We start from the raw sequence: 23,370 nt of genomic DNA, 5'->3' as shown, positions 1-23,370 counted from the left end.
TAAAAGAGCATTTCCCAAACCTCACCGGAAAAAAAAACACTTTTCAAAAATAGCATTTGTATAGGAGAATTAGACTTTAATGGCTAATGGCTTTCTGTGAAAAAATCGCATTTTATACTCTTACCCATTAACTCCATAATCCGGATCGAACGCAGACACATTTACAACGAACTGATTTACGCTGGCCATAGCGTTAACGGCAGCATAATAAACGGGATTTTGAAAATATGGTTCATTATCATTTAAATCTTTAACGGTTACCACAACAAGGGCAACACTTTTATCTTCAAGCATTCCTAAAACATCATTCAGTAAATTTACGTATTTATTGAATTTTTCCCATGTAATCCTTACCCAAATCTTTCATCTTAATTACTTCTTCCTCGGACGTGTAAAAGTCTGGATCATTATTCGCAATTATTACTAGATTATATTCATTCTTAGTTTCTCGATCAAAGGATTTTGTTGCGTAGAGATTGCCTTCAATTTTATTCAGTCTAAATTCGCTATTTTTATTGCCGCTTAGAATGTAATAGTAAACGGCTGCATGCTTTCCTTCGTCACGATCTAAGGCTTGCACATGACCTAGAAGTTACAATTATTTATAAATTGCAATTTTAAACGGAGCATTTTGCCACTCATTATTTTTTGTATAATTTTAGCATTTTGAGTATTTTCCGGATTTATTCCTTATTGTTTCGATTAGTTGCAAACGATTTAGTGTATGCTGCTCTAGGATTGCAAACATATTATTACAAACAAAATCAAAAATTTAATTTTTCGGTTACCTATCAGTGTATCAGGCTCATTATTTTCTGTTACATAAAAGTGATAGGGATTGGCTGCTACTGTTCCCGGAAATTCTGGACGATTATCATTCTCATCCACTAGCAACACTGTCAAATGCCTTTCTTCCTGGAACCATTTTGGAGAACCATGATCTCTGGCCACAAGTGTTAGCTGCAAATGGGCAAAACTCGTTTTTATCACCAACTGGCTTTAAAATCAAACTATTGATTACCTCATAGCTGGACTTCTCCTCTCTATCCAGATCCCTTTTAAGTTTCAATTCGCCGTTCTTTTCATCTATGCCGAAGTCATTGGTTTCTTGCATAATTTGTTCTCCCACCTTCAAATGATATGTGATTCTTCCATTTTCACCTGGATCCTTATCAGTTGCCTTGACTATCAGCACTATCAAATCTTTTGCAGCCGCATTCTAGAGAATTGAAATAAACCTCGATATTTATGCGATCTTCTAATACTAATCTAATACTTCTAATGTTCTTACCTCAAGAACCTCGACGGTGGAATTAGGCAGATAAGGCATCACAAAAATGGGCTTATGATCATTCACATTAATTACGTGTACTTTTACGGTTGCCCTATCGTAAAGCTCTCCATTACCAGCTCCATCTCTAGCTTCCAGCGTCAGGTTAAATGTTTTGGTTAAACCTTGAAGTGATTTATGGGCGTAAAGAATGCCAGTGTCTAGCCCGATAAGAAACACATCTAAAATTCAGATAATGTAGTAAAATCTGAAAAAAAATCAATTAACAAGCAAACCATTGTCATTTCCAGAAACAATGCTGTAATGGATGTTTCCATTTAGACCAGAATCCAAATCTGTGGCATTTAGTTGGATAAGCGGCACGGGAGGATTCAATCGCACATTTTCCATTACTTCAGCTTCATAAAACTGATCAGTGAATTTGGGAGGGTTGTCGTTTAGATCGTTGATGGTTATATACACGGGAACTGACATTGTTCGTCTTATATTTGCAGGAGCGCTGTCCTTAGCTGAAAGATTAAACTCACATTTTTTCACAAGTTTAAATGTTTATTTGGGATGCACTTACCAACCACTTGTAGGACACACTCGGCGACTTTTTCATGATCCAAAAAGTTGGAATTGGCGACTGAAATTTCCCCGGTTTTGGGGTTTATGTAGAAGTTCTGGCTGTGCTCTCCAGTTAGTGCATAAACAACTTCTCCGTACTCTCCTGCGTCCTTATCCACAGCCCTTACTTGTGTGAGAACCGTGTCATTCGGAGAATTTTCATCAATTGATACATTGTAAGACTTTTTCGTGAAAATCGGATCGTGGTCATTGAGATTGATCACTTTCACCTTAACCAAAGCTGATACGTTCAGTTGGGGAATGCCACTATCATAGGCCCAGATCTACGAGAAAACACCAAACTTTAAGTTGTTCAAGGTGCGATATTCAGAACTCTTTCTCACCGTAAAATTGAGGTCTTTTGTTTGTTCGTAATCAATTGTTTTAGTAATTTGCACAATTCCAATGCCTCGGTTAATAGAGAAGTATTCACTTTCTGGCCAAATTGCATATCCAGCAATGTCTGAATTTTCATCAAACGCTTTATAACTGCCCACTATTGTGCCCACAGGCAGTTCCTCTTTAATTTCCAGAAAGTAAACTGGATTTTCCACAGTCCAAGGTGGAACGAAACTTGGTGGAGAGTCATTCACATCCTGAATTGTTACAACTGGAAAGTATTTAAAGAAAATTCGTGAAACTGCTGCGATTCATCAAAATCTGGATAAGTACCTAAGAGGCCTTGCCCTTGTTGTACAGTAGGCGCCGTAATATCCGTAACCAAAACCGGAATTCGGATAACGGCAGCCAAATCCCGCTGTAAGTGATTAGCAACTATTACTTTCCCAGTATCTTTGTCTACGGAGAAAAACTCCTTAAAAGCATCACTGGCCGACACTTCATTTCCGTGTTTATCCAAAGCAGTAATCGGCTCGGTAGCTGCAAAGTTTAGGGCCTCAGAGGAATTTACATCTGGATCCAGAGCTACTAAAGTGTGGATAACTGTTCCCATAGAAGCGTCTTCCATCACCTAAAGTGTTAGCTGGTAGTCCGAGGAATTGAAACAACTTGGATGGTTTTTACCTCAGTTTTTTGAGTCGCAGGCACAAAATTTGGAAGTTTATCATTGGTGTTGATCACTTTAACGGTAAGGGTTGTGGTGCCTGTTAAGGCCGGCTCTCCATGATCAATCGCCAAAACCTCCATATTGTAGGTGTTCCTTCTATCAAAGTCTAACTTGGATGCCACTGTTACTAATCCAGTGAGTTTGTTGATTTCGAAGTCACCATTAGTGCCTTTGGAAATGATGTATTCGATTTCTGCATTTTCTCCCGTATCGGCGTCTGTCGCTTTAACTTCCACTACTTTTGTACCTAAAAAGCACGTCCAAAATTTTGATAATTTTAAAACGTGTGAAAGAATACATTCTTGATTAAGTCATATGGAAGTTTCACTCACCAATTGGAACGTCTTCTAGCACTGCCTCTAAATAAGTTTCTTTTAGAAAAATTGGAGAATTGTTATTAACGTCAAGTACTGTAATGTTAACTGTGGTTGTGGCGGTAAATTCGCTGTCTGTTGCCTGAAATCCGAGAAAAAAATCAAATTAAGCTGCTTTAAATACCGAACCTTGATAATGATTGCAAGATGGTTGATTTTTATGACCAAACAATGTAACTAAAATATTAAATATTTCATCAAGCTGTACAAAAAATGATAGAATATTCTGGAGGGTTCCTGGCCTTCTTATAGTCAAACAATTAGCACCCTGAGGAAGGCGACAATAAATTTCCGAAAGCTTGGTAGCTGAAAAAGGTTTTCTTTTTCTTCACCACTGCCCAGACCGAATTCCCAAGAAAATCAACCATCTTGCAATTATTCGATATCAGTCAAGAAACTGAACGTCTTGAAAATGATGCCCAAAAGCAGCTTTCCTAGAAGGTTCTAGACTCACCAATATCGTTAGCGTTATAATATTATCCGTTTCATTGCTAACGTCCAGTCCTTTACTTCCAGCTATTCTCAGTCTACCCGTCTCGGAATCGATCTTAAACAGTTCATCATCATTTCCAGCCACAATTGCATAAACTACTTGGGATGTTTTATCTTCATCATGAGCTTCGATAATCTGTTGCGGTTCAAACCGAGTGGCTCCTTCATTTACAAAGATTCGGTAAGTGGATTGGCCAAACTTTGGCGGATTGTCGTTGCTATCGGTCAGACTTATTTTAAGTGGTACTGCCGTAGTTTGGCCTCTTCCATCATCATCAACGGCCTAGAATGAAATAAATGGTTTGCATGTTTTCCTTTTCTCTTTAGAAGAAGCAAAAGGTCGGTAATTAAGCCACTGGATAAAAACTTGTTGGTTGATGAGAATTATTGGTAATAACCGAATAACGTTTAACTCCAATCGGGAAGGATTTTTCGTGAAAATTAATTTAGTTTCACAATTGAGGAAATGGCAGATATTGTTGTTAAATAATCCAAAAAATATCCATAATGTTTTTTTTCTTACCATAAATTGTAGATGGTACTCGGGCTTAGATTCATAGTCTAAACAGGGGGCGATACCCAAACTATCACAAGCTGCAACTGTTACCGTTCCTGTTCTGTTGTTTACGTGGAAAAGCTCTGCTCCGCTTCCTGTTAACTTGTAGATTAGGCCATTTTCTCCAAATTTACCAGTATCTCTGTCTTTGGCTACTACTGTGATTATTAAAGTACCAGGAGACGCAACTTCTGATACAACAGCCGAATAATTATCCTGATCAAATGTTGGTGCGTTATCATTAACATCAATGACTGAAAAACGAGATAATTAATGCAAAAAAGTTAAGAATTTAAACCAATTGCTCGATCTAAAGTTTAAACAGCAATGCTCTTAATTCCTCTTCGGTTAAATATTGAAAGCCGTACCTGAAACTGTAATCGTAGACGTTGATGAAAGCTTGTTTTGAGTATAAATCTCCTTGGCCACAGCCAGAATAATAAATTTTCGTTGGTTTGGATCCTCGTAATCCAGATTATTATGAGCGACCCTTATAGTAACTGGCGTTGAACCCACAGCCGTATTCGGTTCGATAGAAAAAGCACCGGAAATATCGTTCAGCTCCAGAGAGAATGCGGAATTATTGCCCTAAAAACAATTTTGCAACTTTTGTAGACAATTTAAATCACAATATTGGCCATTATATTTTTTCTCTACACTGTTTCAAAATGTTTTTTCAAATTAAAAGAACATTAGGAGTTATCGATTTTAGGCTACAGAAGAAAATAGTCAACTGTCTGGAATTTACCAAACATAATTCCAGATTTTCGGCCAATATTAATTACAAGATAATGCAAGGAATATCAACATCCCATAATTTTAGCTGAAGGATGTTTGTCAAATGTTATTAACAAACAATGTCCTAGACATTAAACAATAATAATAGAAACATGACAATACGATAATTACTGCTCCAGGCATTTTACGCGAATTGTTAATTTATCTCATTGCATTTATTCTAAAATTTCTTCTATATTGCAAATTTATTTGCACATTAATTTATGGATTAAAATAAATATGAAGTTTTTTATAAGATTATCGGAAACATGTGTACAGGGTTATTGATTGAACTTTGGCCACCCCGTTTTTGCACCTAATCTGAAATTTAAAGAAAAATGTTAAATTTAAAAGTTGTAGATATTAACGGCTAGTTTATTTTAAGACAATACCAATTGATACAAGGTGTCTCAAATTTAAGTGGCAGAGCAAACTTACCTCTTTTTAAATTGAATGCCGCACTTTGTATTACATATTCGAACTGTTCGCACAGTTCTAGGCCTATTCGATATACATGTTCTATAATGATTTTGTGTGAATAGTTCGAATATGCAATAAAAAGTACGGCATTCCATTTTTAAAAAAAGCTAAGTTTGGTCTGCCACTTGAATTTGAAACACCCTGTATCAATTGGTATTATCTTAAAATAATCTAGACGTTAATATCTACAAGTTTTGTATTTAACATTTTTCTCTAAATTTCAAATTAGATGCTAAAACAGGGTGGCCAAAGTTCAATCAATAACTCTGTACATTTATGTACCTTTTTGATACTGTGTTTATTTAGCTTGCAGCAAATAGTGTTTGTTACTCTGTTAATTGTTCGGAAGCATTTTTCAATAAATTCGATATTCGAATTCTATAGAACATCCCCATAAAAAATGTTAAATACACTAAAAAAGCTTCTCCACCTGCATGCAGAAATGGCGTTTCAAACGGCTCAAGAAAACGCGTATACATTTTTTGAACACATATTTTTCCTTGAATAATATAACATCTCTCAACTCACCTCGTCCGGATCCGATACTGTCATGTCCAGATGTGGCAAGGCAGACCCTTCAGGAATATTTTCCGGAATTTCCACAAAATATTCTCGCTTATTAAATCGAGGCGGTTCATCGTTGACGTCCAAAATTTTCACTGCGGCCAGCGCCGTGCTGAATGTAGATGGATCATCTGCCCTTAAACCATTCACTAATTCGTGGGCTCGCACTTCAAACTGAAGAATACCATCAGGATCTTCTATTGCTTCTTTATCCAGCGGTTTTGCTGTGTAGAGATCGCCTGACACGGGATCTATCAGGAAATAGTCCATGGGATCTACAAAATTATTCATTTTTACCCATGTAATGTAGGCCTCCATAGACAATAATTCGCAACGTGTTTAATTATGAATCGGTATTGAAGTTTTGCAGCTAGTTGAAGGCCTGAGAAACATTTGCTTATCGTCCACATTGCAAATATGGTAATGTTAGGCTAATGGTGTGAATCTAATACATGAGTGAACAACTAATAAATATCCTTTATAAATAAAAGCACCAACCAAGTGGAAAATTACAACGTTATGCTAGAAGAAATCCATGAATTAATTGTGTGAAATTTCATCATCTGTGTAAAGTGCACATGCAGTGTTCTTTTACATTTTAACACTTATGGTTCTGAAATTAAATGAGTTTGATTTTTCCTTTCTTTTCTATCTTTTGACTTTTTGCTCTATTTCATATGGCTGATTACTTACTATTAACAAGTTCATAAACAACGGGGCGAGGATTTCCTCTATCACCATCTTCAGCCTTAGCGATAAAAACTAGAGTATTAATCGGAACGTCTTCAGGAAGTTGAGCTGTAAGATTGCTTAGAAACCTAGGCGGAGTGTCCTGAACGTCCCGGACAACGACACTAACGTCCGCTGTACTTGTCAATGTGCCATCCTGTTGAAAACGCATTTTTGTAATAAAAAACCTCTTGCGATGTTTTTTCGAACATCAAATAGCTTACTGTTGCTTTTAAAGAAAATTTGTACTCTTGCCGGCTGGTATAGTTCAGTTTTCTCGCTAGCACTAGAACGCCTCTATAGGAATTCACTCCCGAAGTTAATTCTTCAATTACAAAAATATCACAAGCATCCACTGATTCTAATGTATTGATGCAAGTCACTTCAATGTTTTCACCCGCCGTATCATTATCAGTTACGTAGATGATATCTAATAGAGTGGCTCCTATGGCTGCATCTTCATCCATAGTCGCATGGTAAGGAAGCTGCAATTAGCAACAAAATCAGGAAACTATTTGCAATTAGTAATTGGCAGACTAATTTGTTTAGTTGGCTAATTGGTAAACAATGTTGTTCGATTAATTTCGTTTTATAGAATAATCGCAGTGATCGGTTCACTGGTTTTCAACAACATGGTCAATGAAATTGAACATGCTTTTTATGTTTTTTGAGATGTGGTAAAACAGCAGTGTTAATATGAATTTTTGTGTTAACCTTACGTTTTGAAATTCAGGCGGGTTATCATTTTCATCTAAAATAATCACTGTTATGCCCTGTTCGACTACGTTGTTTTTTCCTGTGCCATTCACTTCGTCTTCCAGGCTCACCACTAAATGTAGGGTGGAATTTGTCTGGAAATCAGTAAAGAAAGTCAGTAAATAGTGGTTTCTTGGTAGAACATAGATCGGAACGATATTGTCAGGTTCTCGCAATTTACAGTATACAATTTATACAATTACGTGTTGCAGTAGAATATTACTTTTATTAATATCAGCACTTGCAAGTTTTATTGGCGTTTTTGCGATTTTTCTCAAGATTTTACCTCGTAGTCCAGTGGTTTAACTATTGTTACAACTCCAGTGTCGTGGTCCACACTCAAAACATCGGTACCGAAAATATCATAGCGAAGAGTGCTACCTTCTGGATCTATTCCTTCTAGCTTGTATATTTCGGTCCCAACTGGTGTGCTTTCGGAGATTACAATATTGTTCATGTCTTTGACGAAGCTTGGCGGTGAGTTTGCGTGACATCCTGCAACAATACCGAAAATATTCATCCAGCTGATTTTTAATTCAGCATGGGTAAAGACTCTCTCTCGTAACTTTGTCTTCATATTTATCTCGATTGAATTCATTTTTTTGACTTTGTTTTAAATTAAGTTACATATAACGGGTTATCCAATTCGACGTTGGGACAGTAAAACCTTGCTATTTGATATCTGTTAAAGGTAAACGTCATCCGAAGCGTTTTTGTTTTAGTTGATGGTTTGCCATTTTGGAATATGGATAAATGTTAAAATAAAAATGGTGATTCTGGTTTATCAACGTTTACGCAGATTACGGTCGACATCATCGACCCACAGAGCAAACAATTTCGAACACAGTGGAAAAATTTGAAGAGACTGGATCGGTTACTGATATTGTAAGGGTTGTGCATCATCGCAAAATTCGCTCAGCTGAAAATATCGCTCTTGCTGCTCAAAGTGTGGAGGAAGAACCGTATTCGACGATTCCCCGACGTGCTCAACATTTGGGCCTGTCTTACGGCTCATTGTGGCGAATTTTGCAATTGAATTTGAAGCTCCATCCCTACAAAGTCCAACTGACTCAAGCACTTAAGCTTCAAGACAATGAGCAGCGCAGAACATACGCAAATTGGATGATTGAACAACAAGCCGTTGATGATTTTGCGAACCGAATTTTCTTCAGCGATGAGGCTTATTTTTCGCTCGGTGGGTACGTGAATAAGCGGAACAGCCATATATGGGGCTCCCAAAATCCTCAGGTGATCAGAAAGGCCTTTGCACCGTGAAAAAGTGACCGTGTGGTGTGCATTATGTGGTGTTATTGGCCCGTATTTTTTTGAAAACGATCAAGGAAGAGCCATAACAGTCAATTCTGAGCGCTATGGACACATGTTTACCGATTATTTTTGGAGAGAAATTGAAGATTATCATCTGGAAGCCATGTGGTTCCAGCAGGATGGGGCAACGAGTCACACAACACCGGCAGTTAGAGCCGTATTGCAAGAGAAATTTCCAGGACGCGTAATTTCGAGATTGAATGATGTCAGTTGGCCCGCAATATCATCCGACTTAACGCCGCTAGATTTCCTTTTGTGGGGCTATGCGAAAGATCGTGTTTACGCGAACGATCCTCAAACTCTTGAGCAACTAAAAGCCAATACCCGTGAAGTTATGACCGAGATATTACCGGTAATGTGCCGAAAAGTCATTCAAAATTCACCTCAAAAGAATTGAGGTCTGTAGGAGATCCCGTGGAGGACATTTAAATGATATTGTTTTTCACGTATCATGGCTAGGTTTAATCTTTATATTGACTTAAAATTTTCGTCTCCATCTGAATATTTTGTGTGTTTTTTTTACTTTACTTTCCCAAGCATAAAATGGATAACCCTGTATTGTCTATTGTGAGACTTATATCACATTTGATGAGCTGTTTAAAAATAAATTTATTTGTCGTACTTATTTCTTGTTGCAAAGAAGGAATAATATCTTACCAACCTTACATGTATGTTAAATTATATTATAAACGATGTTTTTTACGAAAGCAAACTGCCCCAAAAGTATAATTTGCATTTTGGTTCCAAATCAACAATTGAACTTCATCATTATCCTTAACCAAGCCCCATTTTTTATTAATGCCTTTTAAGCCATGTGCATAAATCTTCAATTTTGACTAGAAACAATAAAAAAATTGCGTAAGCACGAAGCTCTTTGCCCCATTAGCCATTTGTTATGGCAACTTAAGCAGAACAGTGCACAGTGTGGTGCGGTGCACAATGGAGCAATATTAGGATTTTAATATGATAGCACTTTGCTAATATATCTTCTCCCGTCACCTTTTCACGTGTCGTGCATTTCGTATCTCCTAAATATTGTGTCAAGTCTGCAATATACCTTGATGCTAATGGGGTTGATTTAAAATATGTCACATGCCTGGATGTGAAACAATTTAGTAGTCAACGGAAAAGTGTTTTGTAAGATATTTGAATGGCATTTGAGACACTAATTAGACGCTATTATTTAGGTGTTGTGGCTTGCGGCCAGGAATATCACAATATCATGATAAGAAACTTTATCTTTATCTACATGTTCCCCCAACTTGCTGAATACTTAGCAAACAGCTCTGTGGCGGGATATAAGTGAGGAACATACTAATACTTTCCTGGTAAAATCCAGCAACGGCTAGCCGCTTAAATTAAATTGTAAATGCATTCTAGCAAAGTTTAGTAGATTAAATAAGTAGTTCAAAGTAAACTTTTATATTGAAATATGAGCTAAGAGAGAGATCTTGCTTTGTAGCATCGTTTGGAAATTCTACGACTTTGCGGTAATAAACCACGCATAGACTAATGTTTTTTAAATTAGGTATCTGCAAATACTGAGTGATAGAAGTCGAGACACTTTAACGATTTCTGTTTTTAGTTGGTAAGTCAAGAATAAATTGGACAAATGTACATGGGTTTTCCAGCAATTTATAAAAAAAATTCTCTACATTTTCCATTTTCAAAGTCTACTAACTTATGCTTTCAGCTATTTGAGTTTGAACGGTAACTAGAAGGGGTACCTACGCAAACAGTTTTATCATTAAATTGAGAAATAATTCAAATTTTATGTTTTTAACACATTTTTTATGTGCCTATAACTGTTAACAAATCTGTATCTCGTAATTAAATTGGCGGTTGAATGATTTAAAAAAATTAAACTGATGTACCTACTTAATAACATGTATGATTGAAACAATTTTTCAATTTTCGTTTTATTCTGAAAATTGCAATTTTTTTAATTTTTATTTTAACAAAAAAAGTAATTATCAATGTCAACTTCAGCAGGGTCTAAATCTAACAAAATCATTTTTTTTTACTTTATAATATAGGTAATTGTTGGTATTTCAATTTAAAAATTGGAACACCGAAATAAAAACCATATTAACAATTTTTGGAAACAATAGTACCAGAACTATGTGTGTTCAATAATATCTAGTAAATTCCAGTTTAAAATGAGCTGAAAACTACCTCTATTTTGAAATATGTAAATGTTATACCTGCATGTATAAAAAGTATTGTATATTGACCCTTTGTATATTGACAACCCAGTTTGCTCATTATTTTACCAACTCATACTTTTCGTGAAATAACCAAAAAAAGCCCAATGTTTCAAAACTAGAGGTTTCTGTATTGGAAAATGGTAAAACGCCATTTAATTGATCACTATTTTAATTCAAATCATGTGTTTGGTTCACAAGGTAAATTGTATATTTATGGCTAATTAGCGGTAAATCATTTCAATAAATTGTTAGAGATAATCCATTATTCATTATAACAACATTCTGGTCTAATAATTTGTCATTTGTTTCAAAACGTACATTTCGTATATAAATTTATCTATTATAATTTTCCATAGCTTCAAAAAAATGGCACTAAAACAAGCGATAAAATACTGAGCCATTTAAAAAATACAATCAAATTAAGCTTTAGTGTTAATTCCTTAAAATTATACAAAATTTTTCGAAATTTTCTAATGTGTATTGCGACATTTGCAAAATGCCTACCGTTTTTTGTCAAACCTGAAATCTTGTACCAGATACACTTCTGATTAAAAATCATGTTTTGGTTCACTCTGTAAGCATCGAAACAGAGTAAATAAAGCAATTATACATTTCACATTTCGTTTGTCGTTCCATCTGAACTAAAGCTTCCTCTGAATAAATTTCGCATTCGCTAGCAAACAATTGCGCCCGAAAAACGAATTTATTTCATATAAATGAAACGTCTGGAGTTATTAATAAAGAGCTTAATTGGAATGACGAGTTATTTGATTGCTTGAGACAGTTTACTTTTCTCAAAATGGAACAATATTGTGAAACTGGTATCAAATTTAATTAAATTATTTCTACAATGCTAAACAAGACTTTTAAAAGTGTAGATAATTTTTGTACAAAGAGTTTTTAATTGAAACGAAAGAAACAGAAAAACTTACAGGCACGATTTAACAAGAAACAGTAAAACACATTTAGCGGTGTATGGTTGAGTATATATAATATTTCTTCACTCCGTAAAACATTTTTTTATGTGAAAACTTGAACAGATCATTCAAAATTGTTACACGTGTTCCCGATTTATCGACAGTTTAACATTTGGAAGAAAATAAAGATTCAGCTGGTAGGGAACATCCAATTATCCGATAACAAACTATGTGGGCATGGCGCTCCTTCACACCTAACGATCCCGAAGATAAAAAACCTCTGTTTGGCTTGCAAACTTTGCCGGAGTTTTAGAAACCACTCCAGGGCCCTAAGAAAATATTTGAAAAAGTACTTTCCGGGAGATTTTAATCTGGTTTTGTCAGGGGATGAGTAATTGTCTTAACCGTTTACGAAATGGATTTGAGTCGAATATTTTTTCAAATTCAATCAAACATCCCTTCTTAATGCTATAAAAAACCAAACGTTTGCCATCGCTGTTATAGTGCACGCTAATAATCATATTAGTGTCAGGCGCTATAATTAGCCCGCCGAAATAACATGCTAATTACCGCAGAGGGAATATTGTCCCTTTTTGATATGATTTATGAACTTAACATTTCCTTGTAACTAAGAAACATAAAAGATCTTAAAGGTAAATGATAACGGCTCCTGCGCTAAGCTTGAAAATTAGCCTAATTAGCCTTAATTAGCTTTGCCTCACTTTCAAGTCGTTACATTAGAGTAGCGCAACTTTTGAAAGTGGATTTGTGAGAAAATTTGGATTGCTTATACTCATTCAGCATAGTCATCCCCTAATTAAAACATGCATACAAAACCATAACCAACTGTATGAGCATTTTAAGAATGAGTAAAGCTTCAGTCAAATAATACGATATGATGACACATTCAAACGATGTGTTTGTTTCTACACTTTTAAATTAACTCTGTATTAAACAAAACTACTGTGTGAACTTCCCACAAGTTGTGCCCTTTAAAGTCGAGTTTCCCATAGTGAGACAAATCTGAGTTCTCAAAGAAACTCTCAGATAATATGTCGACTTCTATTTCATACAAAACCATTTATATTAAATCGCGGATTTTCCCGCAAAATCAAACTTGAATGAGCGACAATCGGAATCTGGATTTTATAATTTTCACTACTGCAAGCTGAAACTTTTTCCGTTTTATCTCGTGAATCTACATAAATTTTGGTTGACAAATTTCATTGAAATTTCGTTTTATCTCAATTCCAGTTCTTTTTGATTCCCTTAAATTTACTTTCCATTAATGTTGTTTTATAATTTTGGACTTATTCCTTCCAGCAAATAATTATAAGTTTTGAACGTTTGTGAATAAATTAATTGGTTTCATTCGCGAAATACTTCCCATTTTTAATGTTGGCTGAAGCAACACAGAATAAACTTGAAAAAATATTCTCCTGTTGCATCTGAATTTACTTTAGTCGTTCCAGTAAAACCAAACAATATATTTCTCATTTCTGAGCAGCACCTTTCCTAAAAACTCTTCTTCTTCTAGAAAATCCAGGCAAATGCATATATTGGGAGTGAAAGCGAATTATGCCCATAAATGCAACTGAATGATATTTTGTTTACTTCTATGCCTGATCTAGTATTAATTAAAATGTAAACGGCTTCATTTGGACCTAGAATAGTTGAGCTTTTTCAGACATTTTAAAATAGTTAAAGCGTTATTCTACCACGTTATTGCCGCATATTACGTCAACCTGATTTTCATTAGTTTCAAATTGGTGTGATTTCCTGAATTCCGCCGTGATTGAATCGGTTAATAACTGTGCATGTTATTGAAACGCTCACTAGGGAAATTACTTGTTCACATATTTCAAGCACTTCATTAATCTCCGTTTCAATTGCATTGACAATTTTTGAAAGGATTTTTCCAGCAATTTGGAGCACGAATATTCCTGCATGACGTTTAAATCGCACGAGCAGAACTACGGGTCTTACGCCGCACATTTTCACAATAAATCAAGGGATTTTTAAAGTTTCAAACCAACTTGAAAATGCGGTTTTATTTGCAAAATGGGCTATTTGTCACTTTTCATTTGAATTTCCGGACATTTCATTTTTATGATTCGTCTTTGCAGTTTTCTCATAATCAGGCACATTCATGGAGTCTCTTGTCTGCAATAAAGCGATAGAAAATAGAAATTATTTAGTTTTACATGATTTGGCAGATTCAATCGAAATAATTATTAACTGCTTCCCATTCATACAAATAACAATAATAAAACAGCTTTTGCGATACATGATGGTCTGGTTTGATTGATTTTTATGGTTCAAAGTGAATGTTTTTCGGTCTTTTTACAGTATATATTTTCTTACACCCAGTTAAATTGATAAAATGCATGGTACACATCTCACCATCTTTAACAAAGCTAGACAGGGTAAATATAAACTTTTTTTAAGTATCAGAGAAAGGCTGACAAGAAAGGGAAAGGTCCGAATCCGTTTTTTTTTTATTTGGAATTTGTAAAATCTCCTTCGTTAGGCGCAAATCAGGCGATTTCCGGACTTTCTGAACTTTAAAAGCGACAGCTAAACGTGAGTCTGCTCAGTAAGCTAGTTCCAGATTAAATTATCTGATAGCCTATCGACTTTTATCCTGATTGAACCGAAAGAACGTTAATGGGGTTATATGGTGATCTAGGTTCTCATACCTTTCAAGATTGCATCTTTAATTGGCTTCTCTGGAAATATTAGCATAAAAGTTCAAAACCCAGATCTTTATGATATTGAAAGTAAAAATGATTACGTTGGATACATCAGAGTTTTTTCGTACATAAGAAATATAACATCACTTTAAATCAATTATTGAGACTGTTTTCAAATAAAAATATTTTGACTCTCGCAGGTTCTTTCAAAGAATTAAAAAAATGTGAACCGTATAAAAGTCGAAAGTTTCAACATATTGCAAATGGGACTATTCATATTCCGCGATCTAAAACGCAGAATTCTTGAAGAAATTAGCAATCTTATTCAAACCATTATTTCTTTATACCCAAAATTTTACCGGGCTTTTGATGAACATGGTTCTGAGAGAATGAAAATTGCATTATTCTGTGTTAGTAAATGTAATTACTTTCTGGATGAGCAGTCAATTACATGGATCTGATTTGCTTCTCAAAAATTCAAAACAGTAGAAAATATTCAATGTAAAATGCCCTCCAAGACCAGAATGAGAATTAGAGAAACTCTTAATTTGTCGTGTTTAAATTATGGATTACTACGTAATTTTAGATACGAAAAGTTCATATTCATCAACCGCCTTTCATAGGAATTTTTTTGGAAATTACAAATTTTTCCTTAACTATAAAATTAGAAAATGCAAAAGAAGCACATTTTTTCTTTGAGTTAGAAACACAGAACATGCTTGCAACGAATTTCTACAAAATTTTGCACATTTGAAGGTCCTAAACGAAATTTTCTTTTACATAAGACATACTATATAAAAAAAAATCAAATTTTTCTTCCTATTCTTACGAAATTCCAGGATTTGACCACTTGTTTCAGAAACACCTTGTTATACAGGTTAATAAGGAGAATTTATTTAATGAAAAACAAACACACTTTTAACCTTTTGAAATAACTGCGTTTAATCCTAAATCCCGATTCGATCAAATTTCGAATAATTTTTGGCTCATTTATCACTGGCTTTTTCCCATTCCATTCCTATGAAAAGCAATCAAAGTAGCGCAATATGATAAAATTTCATTTCTTTTCACTTTTCTGCACTGATTGATTGTTATGTCAATCCATTACTCTAATCAATCTACAACATCGCGCATCCTTAGCTATTACGAACTTTTTATGGTTTTTATGGTACAACTCTACAAGAATCGAGAAATCCTGAAGGAAACGACGCTCGTAAAATATGCCGTAAAATATATACGTTACAAAGTTGGTTTCAGAAAGAATTTGTATACCCGAGCTCGACTAAAAATATGACGTTTTAAGGGGGCAATATAACATCAGCATAAGGGAAATGTGGGCAGATTAAAGTCTTTTTCTGCAACGTAAACATAAAGGCAGGATTTATGGTTTGCACATTGTGCATCGGAACTCCGACCACAGCCATTATCGGACGTCTGCAAATCAACGAGGTTATAAAAAACATTATAATGTCTTTGAAAAAGTGAGTTTAAATGCAAAAAAGTTGAAAAATTACTTTTCTTGGCAAACTACGCTTTTCCAACGTTTATCCTAAAGTTCGGCTATGTTCAGACAGATATTGCCCAATTTTCCTACATACAATTTCATAAACTAATAGCTTCATTTTCTGTAGCCAAGTCTGAATATGTATTAGCTTTTTGCACATTATTCCGGAAGCTGAAAACGAATCGAGTTTTTCGGCTATAAATTTCACAGCACATGCAAAAACTAATTCGAATCTTTATTCATCACGAGCATTTAAAAAAATTGGCCTCAAAAGGGCGATCAGCTTAATAAACTGCAATGGAAATACAAAGCGGATCTCCATGCAATTTACTTTTTGTTTAAAATTCGACCGAATAAAAGTTCGGGATTGTCCCATGGGTCTTGGAAGAGAGTTGTGTTTTGGAGTGAAGCAGTTACAGTGTTCAGAAAGCGGACCGCTCGGAATATACGAAAATGTGTTTCTGTAGAGGTAGCAAATTCATAGCGTAAATTTTAAAACAAATTGAAAACTATTCTATTCCACAACCTTTAAATTAAAATTCGAAATTTCATTTCGCATTTGGGCAGGAACTTAATGTAATGGAAATTGTAGCTTTAAAAAAAAATCAGGTTTGAACAAACCGCTGATTTCATATTCACTTCTATTGAAAATGTAGGCGCGCAAATTGCAATAAATGCAACAATGTTTGGTGTTATAATTTATTGTACGGCGAATAGAAGCGATATCGTTACGATTTATGTTATATTTCATTAGTTTTCAGCACGTTTTTTCGGTTTTAACAAAACTTCCAAATGCATTTTAAAACACTTATTTCTTATTACCTCTAAGTAATTTTGTCACTTGCTATAAATTCGCCTTCTATGCTCTGACGGTAACTGCAGTATTCTAAATGTGTCAACTATAAATTGTTTTAGCAAACAATATAAACAGTAAGTTTAAATATTGGAAATATACAGTTCTTTTTCTATTTCTTATTCGCGGTAAAAATTGCTGAATAGAACTTATCAAAGGTTAAAAATTGCATTAAACAGCTACAAATGAGCGTTGATAATAAACAGTTTGAGCCACACAGTAAGAAAGTTACCAACACCAAGAACAATGTAGCCCAACACTAAGAATCCCCCAGAATAAAATTACCCCTGCATTACTTTACTTCATTCAATGCATTTTTTCAGTGTAAAACCCACGTTTAGATCGAACAAAATAAATAAAATTTATGGAAAATAACATAACAAAAATGAAAAATCGCATAAAGGAATTTTAGTTAATTTAGTTATCAAATTCAATTAAAATCTACACTGAAAATCTGAACCAGCATATAAATTTATTGTATTCAACATAAAACAAAAAGTCAACTTTTTTTCTGTTCGGGGCTTTTCAGCAAAATATTTCAATTGTAAAGGATTATTATTTGGCAATTAAATGTTTTAAATAAAACAGATAATTGTTTAATACTCTATGTTATTGACATTCTCGTTAACAAAGTGCCATTTCGGTGAGACTTTTTTCGTTTTAAGCTTTGAATAAATTTACAAATATGTTAATTGCTTTTAGTCTGGTTGTTTCTATCCGATAAACAATAAAAAATTATTTATTAAGGCCTTTATTTATAGGTTTGGAATGACTAATTCGGCGATTTATGTGTTAAAATAATTTGCTTAAGGTTTAAAGTGTGCTTTGGTAAAAAAGTACTAACATTTTTTTTGTAAGTTGAATATTTTGTTCAATTCTCACTTTTCTGCAGTTGGAAAGAAAAAACTGAATTTTGTCAAACCTTTTTAGCTTTTTACTGACTAGATAGGTATACGAACTTCTTACGTTTGCCTATTTTGCAGATTGTAGTTATTTTCGCTGATAAAGCAAGAGACGGTGCCTATTTTTTGTTTTACAGATTATTCATTGCCCGAAAAAAGGTTTTTGATTTACATTTTTCAGATATGTTTATTACTGCTTGTTTTGTTATTAGCTTGTAACTACTTATTATTACGTGTTTCGCAAATATTTAATTCGATTAATAAAAAACAGCTTAGCTGCAGGGAGAATTCAAATTTCAAAGCTTTGAGCAGAGTCATAAAAAGTAAAAAAACCTATAAAAAGTTTTTGATGTGTTCCTAGATTTGCTGAAGGCAATTATGCTGACGCATATTCTTCTAAACCGAATGGATAACATGGCTATCAAACGGGTTTCGAATAATTTATTGAAATCTTACTTTACGAAAACAACACATAGGTACAGCGGAACAAAGTGAAAAAGTAGTACATAATTTTTAGACACAAAATTTTTAAAGTGATTGGATGATAGTCTGCCGTAAGAGTTGAAAAACTATACTCATCACTTTCTCAAGATCAGATAAAATCCTATCAAGCCATAAAAACTTTAAAGTACATGTAGCTTCTTGCAAATTAACATCAATGCTATATATTTACAAAAATAGGAACAAACAGTTTATTGAATTAAATAACAGTAAATACATTTTTCATTGAATACAATTATAATTAATTACTCTTAACTAGTCAGCATATTTTATGGCCCAACGCTGGAAGTAAATGAGATAAATCCAGGATAGTTCATAAGTTTAATTTCATGCCAACAAAAATAATGCTTTTAATCTCCTGTGAGTAGAAACAAGGATCGTTTGTGCCAAAACACATTCGCGCCGTAAACCCAACAAATTCCTATAGGTATTGTTGGATTCCGTTGAGTGTAAATCCGTCGGTGCTTATTCAATTCCCAAATAAATCAGTGGATCTAGACATATATGGGAAATTAAGCTGGTATTAGTTTGTTGGTATAGCTGTTGGAATATCAGAGGACTGCGAACTAAAGGCCCTTACACTAAGGGGGATAAATACAATCGTCCAGGATCTGCCATCAACACGTTTCATTGATAATCTGCTTTATGTTAAACACTGCGAATGTCTATATCATTCAATTGCCTATTGAATAAACGGTAATAAGAACACTTTAACAGAAGACGTTTGAAGATCATTTCAACTCGCTAGGAACGAAGGAAAACTTTTCGAAGAATGTTAGGAATAATGAAATTGAGTCCATCAGTTCACCAAATGGCTTTAAAAGCCTTAGTTTATGCCTTTGGGAACAAAAGTGTCTCATCCGAGCAGACACATATTATGTAGAAATATTTCAACTAGTTGAACCAAATGTGAACAATATAAACAAATGGAAATAAGTGAAATTAAACTAAGAGCTCTTAGTTCTAATGTTGTATCGTGCGGTTCATTTGTGTCATGCGGCATCTCTATGCAAAACGACTTTGAGTGTAATCCCTTGGGATAGTAATAAAGGCGCTATGCATGTTTCAAAAAAACCAAAATACAAACCGTCTTTTAGAGCTCACATGTATATAAATGATACATTCAAGTAAACTGATATTTAATGTTATATTATTTAATTTTATATCAGTAAAAAATTAATTGCTAGAATAAGCAACAAATAATATAAATATTTTACTTGTGGGTTTTAGGTGCCAAATACTAAAATATAACTTTTAGTGCATGACAAACCGAGTCTTTAGAGTACCTATTGTAAATATAAATTAACGGCGATCTATTAATTACTATTACACGCAAAATATGTTTTCTTTTGCTCTCGTTTCCACAGTCTGATCTTGAACATCATTACGTGCAAAGTTAAATACCTGCTCAAAATTCCCAATGTAAAATTACCCAACAAAACTCCTAAGCTTTGTTTTTTTTATTGCAATTGGCGCAGCAACTGTAATGCATTGCTTGTATAGAACTACCCAAATATTATGAAATTATACAAATGTAATAGACAATTAATATCCGATTTAACAGAACCGAATTTAGTTCATATTAGTTGAAAACAATTCCTGGACACCGCAAATGAACATACATTACGGTAATGCATTGTTTAATTAAATCCAATCTGTGCATTAATTAGCGGGCATTTAACGTTTACTTATTGGTAATACACATTTATTTTCAAATTAAAATTTACATTATTATTCACATGTAAATTTTAATGTTATATCAATAAAATTGCAAGAAGTTAATGGCCAACGCTCGGTTGAATTATTACGATTTATTGGCACATTTATTAATTTGAGTTGAGTTGAGCTGAGAGCTGAAGAGCAATAGATGAATTTGTTTTAGCTTTTTTTTTATTTATTTGCACCCGAAAAATACTAATGATTTCCTTCATATTCTTCTTAGAATGTTTCTAATTGATCTCTGATTAATATGGAGTACGATAAATGCTAGTAAGAGAAAAAGACATTACAGCCAAAAAAATTGTCTTCTCCTTCCAATACGCTCATTTGTCGACTTGTCTTGTTCTATTCGTATCAATTTTCGGATCATCATCTATTAAACATAAAAGAATAATTTAACAGATTTTTATTTTTTGCCGGCTTTAATTACCTGTCCAAGAACCGTTAATTTGCATTGTATTTAGATTAAATAATGACATTAATCTATTAGATAGCACTCTACTTATTACATTAAGATTGCCCAGCACAATGCAAACAGACAGGCATATATTGTCGAGTGTGTTTACCATCATCCTAAGATTCCCCGTTTAGGTAAATTAATTTAATCTAACTTCAGTGCCTGCATAGGGTGTCTGTTCAATGTCGGTATCTCATAGCTTAAAGCGGCGATTGAATGAGCAAAGAACAGTTCATTGTGCTCTTAAAGTCTTGGCTAAAGTAGTTACTTTGAGCTAATGGAGTACAGTGGATGACTTTCTTGAACTTACATATTTTTAAAAGAATCTTTTCCACGGAAGCAGTCAAAGGCTAAATATCGCATTCCCAAAGTTTATTTTTTGCTAGAAATATCGTGTTGCTTGAAAGCTAACCCATTTAGCAAGTTTTAATTTTCGTTCTCGTTTCGACTTCGAGAAAGTAAACTTTTGAAGCCGAGCAAGTTTGGAATAAGGCTGTGGATTTAATCTTATAACGAAACATTACAACTTACCGCTTATAATTGGTTCGAATTTCGAGTTTAACAATTATTACTTGCAATTAAAGTCATTCCATATGTGCGGCATTAGGAAACGCACCTATAAATTTCAGATGCATGAGTAGAAATTTAGTTTAGAAGCTTCGCTAAGGGAAATGTTAATGTGGAATTGCAATATTAATATTTGTTGGTAGATATATATTTAGTGAATATGAATTATTTGAATTCATGAATTCGTGAATTGAAATTAGTGAATGTGAATTATTTATATATTTAGTGAATATTTTTTATGTAGGAAATGTAGAAAAGTTTCTGTTTAAGAATTGCTGTGGTAAGCACATTGAAATAAAGCATCTTGGGTTTATTAGTTTAACATTAGGACATTAAAATATTGATTATTTGGATAATCGCTGCGAAGAATAGAATATTTTTACACATTATTCGGTTAATATTTAACAATAATGGCCAGAAATAATCATTGTAAAATAGTTCATATTTCATTAAGAGTAAATAATCGATTCCAAAAGCTCAATAAACTTTAGTCAGATTGAAACATCATTCCAATGAACCGATTATTAATGCCGGCACACTAAAGCGACGTCCCTACAGGGTTCGGCTTAATAATTACATAATTTGTTTTCAAGCAATGTTTAAACGATGATTTAAGTACGTATCAGTAGTGAATAATATTAATTTATAGATGCTACTAAATTAACATGAAAATTAAACAAACTAATAATGTATACTGTCGTTTTAAAGCATGGTAAAACATTATGAATATAATCTAAACCATTGAAATTTAATATAAACGAATAAAATGAATAACCAAAATAACATTAACATAACTTAAACATGTATTTAGAAAGTATTTCTGATTTAAGTCCATTGCTCAAATTCTCTTAGACGATTCGAGCCAACTGCAGAGAAACGAAAATAACCTGTAATCTAATGTTGGATTATTTTGCAATTATTCTGGAATAAGGTAAAGGACTTACAATATATTGCGAAACTAACGATAATGTATTATTCTACTGTATATAGCTATTTCTGAAACACATCCATAAGCTGATTAAGAATAAAATAAGAAATTATTTCTTATTTTTAAACGAAAAAGACTCGATTTAGAAAGCATTATGGAAAACCTTTGTGCCTTTTGAAAATGTGTATAAAACGCGGAATTTGCCCTATCAGATGCAGAAATAGACCAGTTTCTGGCAAAGGATATATTGAAAGCGCATTTTTGGCCCAATAGTTTCCAAAGCAAAGGGAAATTCCGTAGATCGCAATTTTTACGACTTTCATAAAACCACCTTGCGTTATATTCATTCATACTTAAAATTTTTAAGAATAGTAAGTAACAGTGAATTTTTGTGTCTTGATACCGCTTTATAAAAAAGAAATATTTTTAGCGATATTATAGCAGGTTCTTTTTATTTATATTACTAATAAAACTGAGGCAAATGTGTGTTAATTGCGGCTCTAAACAGGCACATAATAAATAAAACTTTTTGAAAACATTGAAAGTCCATTCTAATTATAATTAAGTAGTTCCGAAATCCACTGGATAAATTTCATTTTTGGAAATAAACATGGTCCATTTCAGTTGAGCAGATTTCAAAACGGGAAACTCAGCTACTTTATTACATTTACATTAACATAATAAAGAAATCGTCCCCAAAAAGGCCGCTTCCGAAGCTCGTACACTCTAATTCGGGTCCAGGGTGTAATTGAATCGAGCATGTGACTAATACTGATAAGGGCAAATGCAGATCGGGTTATTGTGTATTCTGACCTTCGCTTTCACCACCAACCCCTTTTATCGGTCCATTACGCTTAGGCGTTTTCCATCCCCAAAGGCGAGCAAAGTTGCGGAAGGATCAAACCTAATCATCATATTGGTTTGGCGTTTTGACTAGGGAATGTTAAATCAATTTTCCTTCAACTTTTCCACTAGATTAATATGCTTTGTGGAACGACATATTTTACCAAACATCTTTAAAAAGTTCGGCTAGCTTTTCATATAAACAGTTTTTCTAAAAAAAATAGGTTTTAATTCAGAAGAAAGTAAGAGGGTTTTTGCA

The 23,370-nt window shown here is 33.8% G+C and overlaps 1 protein-coding gene across 3 annotated transcripts in view; it reads right to left on the bottom strand.

The window, feature by feature from the left end:
• LOC109542490 (cadherin-87A) overlaps nucleotides 1-23,370 on the bottom strand; it is a 100,373-nt gene that overhangs the window by 10,531 nt on the left and 66,472 nt on the right. For all 3 annotated transcript variants that reach the window (XM_048661241.1, XM_048661242.1, XM_048661240.1), the window contains exons 3-21: nucleotides 7,981-8,189; nucleotides 7,658-7,789; nucleotides 7,163-7,423; nucleotides 6,903-7,095; nucleotides 6,174-6,484; nucleotides 4,757-4,976; nucleotides 4,356-4,642; nucleotides 3,795-4,115; nucleotides 3,299-3,422; nucleotides 2,924-3,213; nucleotides 2,573-2,870; nucleotides 2,245-2,510; nucleotides 1,860-2,184; nucleotides 1,567-1,800; nucleotides 1,292-1,512; nucleotides 1,022-1,219; nucleotides 789-960; nucleotides 355-585; nucleotides 125-296 (exon numbers count right to left, since the gene is read on the bottom strand). In XM_048661241.1, coding sequence (XP_048517198.1) covers nucleotides 125-296; nucleotides 355-585; nucleotides 789-960; nucleotides 1,022-1,219; nucleotides 1,292-1,512; nucleotides 1,567-1,800; nucleotides 1,860-2,184; nucleotides 2,245-2,510; nucleotides 2,573-2,870; nucleotides 2,924-3,213; nucleotides 3,299-3,422; nucleotides 3,795-4,115; nucleotides 4,356-4,642; nucleotides 4,757-4,976; nucleotides 6,174-6,484; nucleotides 6,903-7,095; nucleotides 7,163-7,423; nucleotides 7,658-7,789; nucleotides 7,981-8,189 — 4,465 coding nt within the window. The remainder of the gene's footprint in view (nucleotides 1-124; nucleotides 297-354; nucleotides 586-788; nucleotides 961-1,021; nucleotides 1,220-1,291; nucleotides 1,513-1,566; nucleotides 1,801-1,859; nucleotides 2,185-2,244; nucleotides 2,511-2,572; nucleotides 2,871-2,923; nucleotides 3,214-3,298; nucleotides 3,423-3,794; nucleotides 4,116-4,355; nucleotides 4,643-4,756; nucleotides 4,977-6,173; nucleotides 6,485-6,902; nucleotides 7,096-7,162; nucleotides 7,424-7,657; nucleotides 7,790-7,980; nucleotides 8,190-23,370) is intronic.

This window comes from Dendroctonus ponderosae, unplaced genomic scaffold (assembly GCF_020466585.1).
Source record: "Dendroctonus ponderosae isolate FM_Combo_2020 unplaced genomic scaffold, Dpon_F_20191213v2 Dpon_F_20191213_1, whole genome shotgun sequence".
Taxonomy (NCBI): Eukaryota; Metazoa; Arthropoda; class Insecta; order Coleoptera; family Curculionidae; genus Dendroctonus; species Dendroctonus ponderosae.
This window is presented reverse-complemented; position numbering and strand designations above follow the sequence as displayed.